The following is a 14,819-nucleotide window of genomic DNA, read 5'->3' as shown; positions in this document are numbered from 1 at the left end:
TATAGGCAAATAATATAACAGTTAATCGCAATGAAGTCAGTATTAATACATACGGACATGCAACAGCGAAACACTTGAACACAACACAAAAAAAAAAAAACGAAAAACATTGAATTAAATCTTAACGTATTCTTACTTATTATTTATATCCGTGCTTCCTTCAGTGAAAACTGCAGCAGTCTTTACAGTCATTCACACACTACACGACTGTTTACAAGCAGCTGTGTTATTAAGCCATTCCACTAATGGTGCGGAGATGGGGGGGAGGAGAGAAGGAGAGCTTAGGGGTTCAACAAGAATACTCAAGGAAAAAAAGACGGAAGTTTTTTATGGCGATTACAGACACCCGTACATGTGCTGTCATCAATTTAAAGGATCACATTACCATAGGACTGGTTTAGCAATGGTGGGGAACTAGAAGAATGCGGGAATGGCTTCTGTGTCATTTAATACTCTAAGGAAAAAAACTGAAGGAGACTTGAAATAAGATTAGAATTAAATGTCAACCAATCTTTTTAAGTCATGTACTGAACAAAATGCTACCCCTTTGCAGTTCCAATTCATGAAGAGGTTTTTTACAAATCACAATGTATAAAGCTGTAATTTAAAGCGGCCGTAAATAATAATAATAATAATAATAATAATAATAATAATAATAATAATAATAATAATAATAATAATAATAACAACAATAATAATCACAATAACAATAATAAAAGTAACAATCGAAATCATAAATATTACTTTATAGCGATTTGTTTTCCCTTTATTATTACTCAATAATAATAATAATAATAATAATAATAATAATAATAATAATAATAATAATAATAATAACAATAATAATAATAATAGTAATAGTAATAATAATAATAATAATAATAATAATAATAATAATAATAATAATAATAGATATAATTAGATAATATTGTTCTAAATTAAAACATTAAGTGAAATTGTTAAGTAGGATAAAATCACTCTGTGAATTATTATTGTTACAATATTTTGTTAGTGGTAATTACTAGGGATGTAGACATTTATTTCAATTATCCAATGTCGAATTAACCTATTTCTATTGCATTATTATTTGAAAAAGCTTTGACTCCTGCGGAAGTTTCTAATCTATATTTTCAATCAGTACATTAATTACCACATGACTGACATAATGTAGTAGGCTGTGATAAAAAACTGTGAAATAATAATAATAATAATAATAATAATAATAATAATAATAATAATAATAATAATAATAATAATAATAATAATAATACGGTAATAATAATAGTAATAACAACAATAATAATAATAGTAATAACAATAATAATAATAGTAATAACAATAATAATAATAACAATAATAATAATAATAGTAATAACAATAATAATAATAACAATAATAATAACAATAGTAATAACAATAATAATAATAATAATAATAATAATAATAATAATCACAATAAAATTAATAAAAATGACAATAAAAGTCATAAATATTACTTTATAGCGATTTGTTTTCCCTTTATTATTACTCAAGTTTCGCCTATCACATTTATGGTAGAGATAGGGATAGTGTGGGGATGGGGGTGGTGGTAGTGATAGTGAGAATACTGGTGGTGGGGAGTGGCAATGGTGGTGATGGCAGTGGTGGTGGTGGTGGTGGTGGTGGTGGTGGTGGTGGTGGTGGTGGCAGCAGCAGTAGTAGTAGTAGTAGTACTGGTGCTGGTGGTGGTGGTGGTAATAGTATATTGTTTAATGACGCATTCAACTACAGAGGTGTGTGTGTGAGTGTGAGTGTGAGTGTGAGTGTGAGTGTGCGTGCGTGACGAAATTTCAAAATTAGGATGGAAAGTTCTTCATTCTCCATACAGTCCTGATCTGGTTTCTTAAGATTACCATCTCTTTGGGAAGCTGAAGAATTCAATTGGGGGCACTGAGTTTGAGGACAGTGATTTATTTATTGATGCTGTGAAGAAGTTCCTGAATTGTGCCAGTGGTAACTTTTACTTAACAAGCATACATGATCTTGTACAGATATCATACCCATATTTTAAGGGACTCAGATTAGGTCGAGAAGTAGCACCATCTTCCTAAAAGATATAGACCTAACTTTACATTGTATAAATAGTAAGGCTGTGAATTCAAAATTGTTTTAAAAAGTGGTGCATTATTTTTGGAGTGACCCTCATAATCGCAAAAGGCTCGGCGAAATATTTATGTACTACACTTGCCAATAGATCCACAGTTCGTAGATTCAAATCCAGCCAAGAGTTACGGAAGGTTATTTTAACTTGCAGGTACTCCACCTCAGAATTGGAATTTTTCCACCTGCTAAATTATCAGCTCCCGAAAAGTTATCAATGACCATATCTGGAGATATTAGCAATCAGTAATGATATCAATTTATCATACAATATTATGACCTCGTACAACTCTATATGAGAAGTCACATATTACATACCTACATTTGGTTGTAGTTGTGAACTACTGTAGGCTACCGTTATTATAGTAGTTTTAAGTCATATGAAATGAGTATACATTACATATATTAATTTAAGAATGGAAATACGAAAGGCGCTAAGTTCACAAATTGTGAAAATTGAGTAGAAATAAAGTATTTTGTGAAGACAATTTCCCAGCAAAGATGCCAAGTTCAACTCATGTTATCATCAGTTCTTACAGCTATTCAAAGATGGCAGTAGTGTTACGTCTAGTTCAACAAATTTTCTCAAAACTTACATTTTTGAACTTGTCACGTTTCGTATTTCCAATCTTCAATTTTAAACGTATTTCTAATTTATAAACAGATATACTTACTTATCCCTCCGGGTAGTGAGTTCTGCCAGGACTATCTGCCATCTATGTCGCAATTCATCAACCATTTTCTGGATGTTTGCACTCTCAGAGGGCTGTGATCGCCCCACTACTTCTCGACAAGCTATTCCAATATTACTCATTGTCCTGTTATGGAAAAAAAAGAAAACAATATGAAGAACGTAATATATCAAGTTTATGGATTTGCGACATAAAAAATGATTAAATTTTCACTATGTAACACATTCTTTTTAATTAAAAATCATAACTTAATTCAGTAATATTAAAAGACTCAAATACAATTTTAATGAATACTGAGGTAATTACCTCTGATTGAGGTTCTAGCTGTATCTATTATCACTTGACGATATATGTCAGAGGAAGAACTTAGTTTGTATGCATCTGAAGTACGATTAGTGGAATATGTTACTAGAATGCAATTGAGGGGGAAAGAAACTGTCACCCTATCCAAATTATTTCCTGGCTTAGTTCCCTCATGAGTGATGCCTTATTGGTGTCACTTATGAGGTTCAAACCTGTCTTCGGAGAGTTGACTAAACAACAACAAAAACAAGTGAAGTACCAGTAATGTAAATAAAACGATTGTCTGTCATGCCTACAAACATTTTTAATGTCAGCTGATTCTGTCAACAGAGTAGCAGACTACGATCTGAAAAAGTGTGGGTTTAAGTTCAAATAAAAACGCGATCCTTCTATTTAATTACAACTTTCAGGATGGCTCTAGTGCTACTGAGCTTCCTATAAAATTGAGAACACCTATTTTTTCCAGATATAATAGACAGAAGGAATGTGAAGCCGAACAACACAACTTCCTGCAGCAGGGTGAACTAGTATGAGAGCTCTATTGTTGAAGCATCAATATCTACATTTTCTCTGAAAGCTGGGTATTCTGGGTGTATTAAGTGCGTAAAGTAGATTTCAGACTGGAATAAGAATGAAGAACTATCGTGGAAACTCTATCCAGAAATAACAAAGTAAAGCTCATTTGGGTCCCAGCAAATAGTGCAGCGAGGTGAACAGAAATGAACAAGCAGACTTCCTAGCCAAGCACAAACTGCCATGAACCTTATGTCGCAATTCCCAAGTGTATAATCAAAGAAACTTTAAGGGCAGCCTGATAAGGGATCTACTGCAAGCCTGGAGATCTACACTAGCTATGAAACAGACCAAACTTCGTATTGGCGAATGAAGACTTGATTTAACTTAGCAAATACTAAATTTAAGAGACATGATGAGGACTGATAAGCTAATACATTGAATTAGGGATGAGCAGGGTTCGTCTATGCTAATCTACTTAACAAATATTAAATATTAAATATTAAAATACTTGTCAAATTTTATTAGCTTTAACGTTTTCGGCTTGAATAAGCCATCTTCAGAAAGTTATGCCTGAGAATACATATAAATGTGTTTTTTTTATCCAATGCCACCAGGTTGTCTTTTCGACATTTCTGGTCTTCTCTCCTGGCTATGGCTTAGTTGTAACCCACTTCTGAGGTTGGGGCGCAACTGGAAGGCGGAGATACATAGACATATAAATGTAGATTTGGTACATGCGTGTTACACATTACAATGTGAACAATGGGTTAATTATGAGCCTCTACTATAAACAATTATGGACTCAAATTAATTAAAATGTGGTTAAAATAAAAAGCAAAAAAGCTATATAGCTGTGGTCAATAAAATATTAGAATGTTAAAATATGTTGTTTGTTGTTTTCTACTGCCAGGCATTTGACAATAAAGTCATTTGACCTCTTGCACTCCAATATTTTTCAAAGATATTGTCATGGTTAGCCACTGACGCACAGATTTTGAGATGTTCTGAATCCATTTCTTGATTTGAGTTGCACAATGGACAGTTAGGAGACTGATATATTCCAATTCTATGCAGATGCTTGGCCAAACAGTCGTGGCCTGTTGCCAATCTAAATGCAGCTACAGGCGATTTGCGTGGTAAATCGGGAATCATCTGTGGATTATGATGCAGAGAGTTCCATTTTTTCCCTTGGGATTGTGTTATCAAATTTTGTTTGTTGAAGTCTAAGTATGTGGATTTAATAAATCTTTTCACAGAGGAATACGTAGATTAAGTAACAGGTCTGTAAGTAGCAGTGCTGCCCTTCTTTGCTAAAGCATCCGCATTCTCGTTTCCCAGGATTCCACAATGGGATGGTATCCATTGGAATACAATTCTTTTATTGAGTGTTATTAGTTGAGAGAGTATTTTATTTATTTCTACTATTTGAGATGAAGGTGTGTGTCTAGAAATATTAAAATATTAAAAATATAAAATGTAGTCCTGAGTTGCAATTTGCTGAACCATCTGTGACAAAGCTCCAATGATCTCTTAAATGGAGATAATTCAATATCGTATGTGTGGTGATGGTAGTTCCGTAGTCAATGATGATAGAAAGCTATATAGCTTTTTATTTTAACCACATATTAATTAATTTGAGTCCACAATTGTTTATAGTAGAGGCTCATAATTAATCCATTGTTCACATTGTAATATATAACACGCATGTACCAATCTACATTTATATGTATAATAATAATAATAATAATAATAATAATAATAATAATAATAATAATAATAATAATAATTTATTTTAGCTGGCAGAGTTAAGGCTGTAAGGCCTTCTCTTCCACTCAACCAGCAAAAAGTGTATATACATATGCATGAACTTACAAAGAATTCAACAATTTGATTTAGATGAGAGTTACATGTATACAAGAGTTATTTACGAATTAAACAACAAAATACTATGAACTATTAATTAAACACTGAAATAAACTGGGTAGCAGAATTAAACTAAAATACATAGAATGTTAATATATTTCAAATTATATTAGATAATAGAAAGAGATTATTATGAGACAATTTTGAAAATACAGCACTATCAGGATGATGTCTAAAGAAAGAAGTAACAATGTAGTGAGTTATAGTTTAAATCAGTATGATTGGAATGAAATGCTAATAAGGTTATCTTTTAAGCTGTTTTTAAAGGTGTTTATTGTCTTCCAGCCCCTAATACTTTGTGACAAGGAATTCCATTGTCACGAGGTGCATACTGTAAAAGATGATGAATAACGAGATGTTCTATGGAGAGGTATACTGAGCGTGCCACAGATAAGTGATCTGGTATTTATGTCGTGGTTAGAGTATAGATAAGAGAAACGAGACGAAAGGTAATTTGGTGTTAAGGTGTGCAGAATTCGAAAGAGTAAAGACAAAGAGTGTAAAGTTCTGCGTTCTTTAAGTCGGAGCCACGAAAGACTTGCGAAGGACGGTGATATGTGATCATATAGTCGGATGTTGCACACGTATCTGACGCACATATTCTGAGCTCGCTGTAACTTGACTGACAGTTCAGAACTTAGGTCACTTAACAAAACGTCACAATAATCGAAGTGCGGCATTACTAGGGTCTGTACTAGGGTAAGTTTTATTCTCAGGCATAACTTTCTGAAGATGACTTATTCAAGCCGAAAACGTTCAAGCTAATAAAATGTGACAAGTATTTTAATACTTAATATTTGTTAAGTAGATAAGCATAGATGGACCCTGCTCATCCCTAATTCAACTAACAAATACTAGTTCTAAAAGGGAGAAGTTTAAGATGGGCAACAGGATTTCTGACCGAACACTGCTTCTGAATAAATATCTACATGTATTGGACTTCATAGAGGACATAACCTGTAGGAAATGTGGGATGGATTGTAAATCATTACCTCACATTCTGTTAGATGGTTCACCTGTAAGCCATAACAGGCATCGATACCTCGGGAAATATATGTTGTCTTCCAAGACGATTCAGGAAATCAATGACAATAACATTCTGAAGATGGTCACCCACTGTTGTCTCCTGAAATGATTTCTAGTCTATGAGGCACCATGCCTAAGTGCTTATGTAGTCTATGACTTCTAATAGGAAGAAGAGAAAAAATAAAACGAAGAATGACAATGCTGTCTTCCCACCTTGTGTTTTTCTCACTAGTAGTTCACAGACACTTCAACTTTTCTATACATTTATTATAAGTTTCATGTTTGAATGTAAAAAAAACTTCTAATTCAATTAATTTTGTTGCACTTGTATTTTGTTATACAGAGTGTTCGTCTACCGGTGGGGCCAGGAAAGTGGCATGTGCTGGTACGCAGCTTTGTGCGCGTTGTTGAGAAATGCTCGACAGTCAAGGTCGACAAGTTATCAAGTTAAGAGCCAGCTGTTGCAGTGTTAACACGTACAGTGCAATTTCTTGACACAGTTGCTTAGATGTTAAGGGTGTGTGTAAAATTTGTTAACAATGCAAATCGCAAAATTCACTCTTGACAGAGAGTTTTTATGGTGTATGATGCATATATGGAAAGAGAGTCATGTAGTGAGGTGCGTAGGCAATTTGAAGTGAAATATCCAGGTACTTCAATTCCGGGTAGAGAAACTGTTAGACGTCTTGTTAACAAACTAAGGACAACTGGGTCGCTAAATCCTGCAATTCCTACGCGAAATCCAAGAGTATTGAAGGAAGAAAAAACTGGTGAAATCAGGGCATCATTTACATGCTCTCCTAAAAAAATCTGTAAGACGTGTTTCACAGGAAGTTAGTGTTTCAAAAACATCAGTCTTTACTGCTGCTAAACGTTTAAAATTAAAACTCTACAAAGTTAGTATCGTGCATGATTTACGGCGTAGACACTATGAAAAACGAGTTCAGTTTTGTGATTGGATTTTACAAAGTATTGTGGACGGTATTGTGGATTCTCGTTTAATAATTCACTTCCAACATCGCCTATAACAACATTAGTACTACGTAGAAAAATTCTTATGTGCATACTATTAGTATAGAAAGCGGAAGCTTACGGATAGACGATTCCCGCAAGCAGGCCACTTTCCTGGCCCCACCTGTAGGCGAACACTCTGTATTTAGACACAATGATGTAGAGATGAAATTTCGCAGATTACCTGTGCTTCATGGTGACCTGCTTCTCGAGATCTTTCTGCTTTGCTTTCGCCTGAGTAAGGGGCAGGTCTGCATTCTGCCACTCAGTAATCATTTTCTCAGCTGATGTCAGCCATTCGCCAAATGTCTGGCAATTGTTATGAAGGTTACGCCATGTATCCATGCACTTCAACCATCGACTGAAAAAAAAAAAAATACATACAGTTTTTTATAGCCTACTAAACAACATAAGAAATGCATTTAATGTAGGTACGGAAAATAATCAACAATTACTATTTTACAGACGTATTTTAATAAATATTATGTAACTTTATTAGAGAAAAAAAACAACAGCTTTAGAGACGAGAGCAAAAATACAGACGTTTATGCTTTCCTCAACAATATACAGGGTAAATAATTGATTAAATGGCGATCTTATTCATGTTAATTATGTAAGCATGTGCGGCTTACAGCTGTTTCGGTGCTACTTAACACCATCCTCAGAGCCTTCTGTGTCTTGGCGTCATCTCAACTTCGCTGCCTGTTGTGTGGGTGCGATCGTGTGATGAAGAGTTGTGTCAAATAGTGTGTGTGTTCTGAAATTGATCTGTGTGTTGATTATTTGATTAGGGTGTGTTTTAGTGTGTCTGTATATTTCATATTGTCAGGCCATGACTGTTTGGCCAAGCATCTGCATAGAATTGGAATATATCAGTCTAACTGTTCACTGTGCAACTCAAATCAAGAAATGGATTCAGAACATCTCAAAATCTGTGCGTCAGTGACTAACCATGACAATATCTTTGAAAAATATTGGAATGCAAGAGGTCAAATAACTTTATTGTCAAATGCCTGGCATTAGAAAACAACATATTGTTCTATACTAAAAGCCAGGTTATGAACCGACTAAACCGGAAGCAACGTTCTGTTCCTCGCTTTCTGAGCTCTGTTGCCACATAGTGGCGCGAGATTCAAAGCGTGTTCAGCGTTTGTCACCGATATGTTTAAAATAACTACTGTATATAGTTCTCGATAACACTATCAACAATATTAGTAATTAAAATTACTGTTTTTAAGAAAGCACGAGCTAATGACACTGGTACGAAATGCGACTCGTAATGCACGTGGTACTCCAAAGGAACTGGGAAGTTTGGCTACACTGTCTCCGTGATTCCATTGCCAGATTTTCGTTAGCAGACGAAATTTTCACGTGAGGTCCAATGAAAAGCTCCGTTCTCCTTCCCCCCTCCACCCCGCCATACTCAACGTGTCATCGCTGCACAGGCTATCCCTCTAACCCGCACTTTCCTCTCGCCCACCCAACTACTTCCTGTTTAATAGGTTCATAACCTGGCTTTTAGTATAGTGTGTTGAATTTTTGGTTTTTGGGTTGTAAGTGTAGGATTTCCATGTCTGTATTTATATTATTGTATATGTGGTTGGTATTAGTTATGTGTTCGGCATATGTAGATGTATTGTGTCCTCTGGTTATTGCTTTAATGTGTTCTTTGTATCGAGTTTGGAATGATCTGCCTGTCTGTCCAATGTAGAAACTGTCGCAACTATTGCATGTGAGCTTGTATACGCCTGTGTGGTTGTATTTATTTGTTTGTGATCGCCATTTAATCAATTATTTATATTCAAGTGTTAAAAGTAGTGTACGAAAGATTCAACATGGAATATACAGGGGTTGGACAAAAATAATATGAACACCCTATCAGAAGTACCCAATTTTCTGATGTTCTTTTCTTACTGCACTGTGATGCACTGAATGCGTCTTTTGTTTTCTCCTTGTTCTATGACCCCACTGTTATTAGTCTCAGCCGCCAGTATGCCTGTGATCATCATCGTGTTCTGTCCATCTACCATTATATCTGACCTTACAACGAGGATGAATTGTTGATGCCCACTTGTTGGTACTTACTTGTGCCTCTCAGTATAGCCTCTGTTGACCTGCGACCACTCTTCGCGTAGCTTGTCCACAACTCGTCTCACCTGGTCACCTTGCTCTCGCCTGGCGCGTCTCATCACGCCATCCCGATCATATTCAATCTCATCTACACTTGGTTTCAAAGCATTTAGACTCTCCTTCACTTTCTGCAATGGAATTAAAAGAGGATTAACACCATCAAACCCTGAATAGGACAGTTAACATTTGAGAACATAATAAATAAGTATACAAATAAAAGTAAATTTATATAAATGAATAAATAATGATTAAATTTCTTTAAGTCTTAGCAATAGTCTACTTGCTGCATTTAATTTAATGTCATTTGCTAATCGTAGATTACTTTCTGAGCCACTTTTATTGTATAAAATATTCAATGGTCTACTGGATAATAGCGAAATTTTGTCACAAATCCAGCTTAAAGCTAGAGCATCACATTTAAGAAATCGTCAATTGTTACATTACAAAAAAGCAAATATTTTAGCACATAAAAATTCACCAGTGTTAAAAATGTGTTCAAAATTCAATGAAATATGTAAAACATGGGATCTACATTTCAGCATTTCTTACATGAAATATAAACATTTTCTTATTAATGTACTGAAGGTAGCTTATTCAAATAATATTGCTATCTATTTATTACTCTCTAGTTTTCATTTACACGTAAATTTTTACATCTTTTGCACATGAATAAATGGATTCGGAACACCTCAAAATCTGTGCTTCAGTGGCTGGCCATGATAATATCTTTGAAAAATATTGGAGTGCAAGAGGTCAAATGACTTTATTGTCAAACGCCTGGCATTAGAAAACAACAACAACATCTTTTGCACGCTGTCTGTTTTTATCTACTTTTTATTTTTTTTATTTTGTATTTTTTCATTTATATTTATATCTGTGTCTTTTATTTAAGTATGTATTTGTATGTTTTCTCTTTTCATTTTTCATTTACATTTAACTTACTTCTATTTTTATCTCTTTTCTATGCTCGTCTCCATTTTTTTATGTTCTAAGCAACTATTTGTCTATTGTAATTGGGGCTTTGCCTAACATACAAACAAACAAACAAATAAATAATTAATTAATTAAATAACTAAATAAATAAATAACTAAATAAATAATTAAATAAATAAATAAACTTATAACTACTCCTATAGAATTGAATTTTATTATTATATAATATGAATACAAGATCTAATAGAAGATAATTTTTTAGACATCTCGATAAATACACTTTTACAATTTTAGAAGAAATGCTAAGACAAAAATATAGATAAAAGAGTAAAGTGAATGTATAGCCTAAACAATATATTTACGATCTTTTAAATATATATTTCATGACTCTTCCTACAAAACTAAATAACAGGAAAAAGGAAAGAAGGGGAAAGAAGAGCAGCAGCAGCAGCAGCAGCAGCAACAACAGGAAGAAAGAACAATAAGAAAATGAAAAAGAAACGAAGAGAAGGATCAGGGAAAGAAGACAAGAAGAAAGAGGAAAAGAAAGAGATTAAGGAAGAGGAAATAAGAAAGGAGGGAATAAGAAGGACTGGAAAGAGAAGCAAATGAGGGAGGAAAAAGAAAGAAAAAGGACGGAGAACAAAAAAGAGAATATGATAAATAGAAGATGAGACGAAAAGAAAGAAAGAAATGACGAGAATAATGAAAAAGAGCAAGAAAAGAGAATGCTGGAGGATAGAAAAGAATAGAAACAGCAGAAAGATGAAGAGGAGAAAGAGAATAGGAGAAAGGACAAGATGAGAAGGATAGATTATGACGAAGAAATTAGTCGAAATTTAAAAACAGAAGAAACAGTGTATTCCAGAATGAATGTGAATTCTTTTCCTGAGTCTTTCACAACACTTCATTCAATGATGCACACGCTTCTGAAGATACAGTGAAATCAGACTTACCTTTAAGCACTCTTCCTGTGTGGGAAATGAATCATAGTCCCGGCCACTGAGTGGAAAGGAATTTAGCTGCCTAGAAATAGTGGATGTTGCTTCTCTCACTTTGTTCACCCTTGTCACAAATTCAGCTGCCTGGGTTCCTCCGATATCCTAACAATGAAGACCATTTTATCATTACAGAAAATCTATATTTTAAACAATACTTTAAAATCATAATACAGTATAAATTGACTTATTCAATAACACACTAAACAAACCCATACTTCCTAAATTGGTTTTTAAATTACAAAAGAAATCAATCAGAATTACAATTCGTATTCATAAAAACACTAGTAAATAATTTTAGTGTACATAGATTACGTATATTGTGTAGGTCAACGTATTTTATGACATTTTAGTTTATAAAAAAAATAATTTTACTGTACAACAAATTCAGGACATTCATTCACATAATTGAAGGGTTCAGAGCCATAGTGGGCCAAGTGCCATTTATTAAAAATGGAGAAAGCAAGGGTTAAAGTTTAATGAAGATTGACATATCATTTAGTTTTAATGTGTATACTTTATTATTACTTGCTATATGTTTCCATTGAACTATGGTAATAACTTCATTTTAACCCTTGTTTTCTATGGTTTTAGTAAATGGCGCTTGGCCCACTATGGTTCTGAACCCTTCAATTATAACAAGAAAGAAGGAAATCTTTTTATTACCGCACTGATCATTTGTCCTGCTTTGAAAATCTTCCATATGCACATCACTGTGGTAATTTTCTGCCTTCACACTTGATCAGAAAATAAAAAGTTTCTATGATTATTACCTTCTGCTTTCCTATAGCACTAATTCTCGAGTTTAAGATCAATATGGAAACAGCAGTCACATCAACTTCAAGAGGACTGTGTTGTTAATAAGCAGCATAGAAAACAAAAATAAGTTACTCTACAGAGAATTCTACATTATTTGAACCAAAGACCTCCGATGGAAGATATAGGAAACTAAATTTTATAAAATCTGAGGACATGCTTAATATGACAATAGATTACACTGCATTTGGGGCTGGAAAGCAGACGAGTCATAAAATGAAATAAAAGTAACAACCTTAGCTAAGTTAACATAATCTAAAACAACGCACATTAATTGTTTTTTTTTCTTCCCCCCTCCCCCACTTGATCACTGAACAAATTTCATTCTAAAGAAAAGATGCACAATGACAAAGATACATAAAATAAATTATTGATACACTGGTATTACCACTTTGCTATCAGGAACGATCTTTTCTTTTGAGCCCTTCTGGAAGTGTTGAAACTGTCCGTGTACATCCTGCCATTTTTCATTTATCGCTGCCACTGTTTCTTCGGTATCGTCGCGACCGACTCTCAGTCTCTCTAACTCGTTACACTTTTCATTCAGACTTGCTATCTCCTTTTCTTTCTTCTCAAATTCTTCTTGGAAGGCCTGAATAGTAAGAATTACAGTTAAATAAAAATGTTCAATTTCATCGACTGAATAAGGAAAAGTTATAATTATAATTAAAACTAAACTAAATTTAAAAATATGTATATATCATAATATTAGGTACCGGTATCTTATTTTATTTTTTATCTTGATTCATTATGAGTTGCTGGAGATGATCCTCTATGATACAAATGCTCACAAAATTCAATGGAGGCTGGAATTTTGAATGGTTTAACAATCATAATGATTGTTAGAATTTAATAAATTATGAAATATTATATGTTAATATAAAAATTATATATTATTGAACCAGGTGATGAAACAAAATTACAATAATTAAAACTGAATCATAATTATTTATTTCTCTGTTTTAATTTTTTTGTGGCAAGCAATCAAGTTCTGAAGTTGCAGTTGGTTTTTGAACCACATTTAGACTTCATCTCTTATGAAGAAAGCTGCGAACGTAAGTTACGTAGATTACAGCAGATTTACATGTAATTATAGTCCGAATTCAACATACAGCAAGTCTTTTTCACTTGTTTCTTATAGGTCTTATTATGGTACATTATTTTTCTTCTTCTTTTTTTGTGTGTTTTTTTTAGGTTATAATAACCATTTTCAAAATACTATTGAAAATTCGTCTAATGAAATTGAAGAGTAAGGAGGAAGAGGAAAAAATGAGGTGTGCAATACTTCAATTGCTTTATTGGACGTAGAGCAGAAGTTTCCAACAAAAATTCCCAAAGAAGTAACGGAAATATACGAAAAGTTTCAGTGTAACTTTATCAGAGCATAGAAGAGCTAAATGCAACAACTTTGGAATAGTAACACTTGCCCAATGAAGCCACTCTGCAGTTCTGCAGTCAGTTAAAAATATATTACCATCAAGCTCAATTCATATATTTTCGTCAATAGAATCTTAAGAAACCAATGCTCCAAAACTTTTACATTTAAATATACAGACTTACGACTTCCTATCAACTCTGATACTTTTTCCTGTGCCCTGTTTTTATTAGATTATAATAGTCGTATATTTGCAATGTAGAAATGGCCTTTTGTATTGATATCTTTATGTCCAGTTTGCTCAAATTTGGTTCAAAAATATAAATTACCGATTGTTTTTTTTTTTCTGGGAAACAGAAAATATTAAAAAGTTTCTTAATACCTTCAACTGAACTTCTTCGTTATTTGCTTGCTCCAATCTTCTTTTGGCATCTTTCAACCACATTTGTAATTCTGCAACCAACTTATTATATTCTTTCAATCTGTCTTCTCCTTGCTGAGCTTCAGTCTTTCGTGCCTGTGAAAAACATATAAATAATCACAATCACAATAAAAAAAAAAGTATTTTTCTTTACAGACCTGTTACGATCTTTTTATTCACCTGTCATTATTTTACAACCTGCTTTGGGATATTGAAATGATGATAGGAAACTGTACAAGTCTGTCACCTAAAGTTTCAAGAGAATAATTCATTTTTATAAAAATTATTTTCTTCTGCAATGGTTTTTTTTTTTTAATTTAATGTCACTGTTACTGAAATAATAAAATTTCAGAAACTAATTTTTGTGCTCTTCTGGCTCTTACAAGGTTCCTAAGTAGCTCTCAGTGAGACAAATGCGATAATATCAATAATCTGTGTAATGCCAAAAAGTGGACTTGTGTTGTTTTCCATTTCATCTCTTCAATTCCGAAATTGTTCATTTCACGCATATTATTTTTCTGTTCTTTCATTTTACA

General features: G+C 33.3%; 1 protein-coding gene across 12 annotated transcripts in view; it reads right to left on the bottom strand.

Moving 5' to 3' along the window:
• The window catches only part of Dys (Dystrophin), a 2,834,509-nt gene that overhangs the window by 2,183,307 nt on the left and 636,383 nt on the right, over positions 1 to 14,819 (bottom strand). For all 12 annotated transcript variants that reach the window (XM_069839232.1, XM_069839233.1, XM_069839235.1 and 9 more), the window contains 6 exons: positions 14,245 to 14,379; positions 12,876 to 13,079; positions 11,630 to 11,776; positions 9,696 to 9,868; positions 7,795 to 7,971; positions 2,814 to 2,957 (listed from right to left, as the gene is read on the bottom strand). In XM_069839232.1, the coding sequence (XP_069695333.1) occupies positions 2,814 to 2,957; positions 7,795 to 7,971; positions 9,696 to 9,868; positions 11,630 to 11,776; positions 12,876 to 13,079; positions 14,245 to 14,379 (980 nt within the window). The remainder of the gene's footprint in view (positions 1 to 2,813; positions 2,958 to 7,794; positions 7,972 to 9,695; positions 9,869 to 11,629; positions 11,777 to 12,875; positions 13,080 to 14,244; positions 14,380 to 14,819) is intronic.

Source organism: Periplaneta americana, chromosome 11, assembly GCF_040183065.1.
Source record: "Periplaneta americana isolate PAMFEO1 chromosome 11, P.americana_PAMFEO1_priV1, whole genome shotgun sequence".
NCBI classification, from domain to species: domain Eukaryota; kingdom Metazoa; phylum Arthropoda; class Insecta; order Blattodea; family Blattidae; genus Periplaneta; species Periplaneta americana.
Note: the sequence above shows the minus strand (reverse complement) of the source record. Positions and strands in the feature narration are given on the sequence as shown.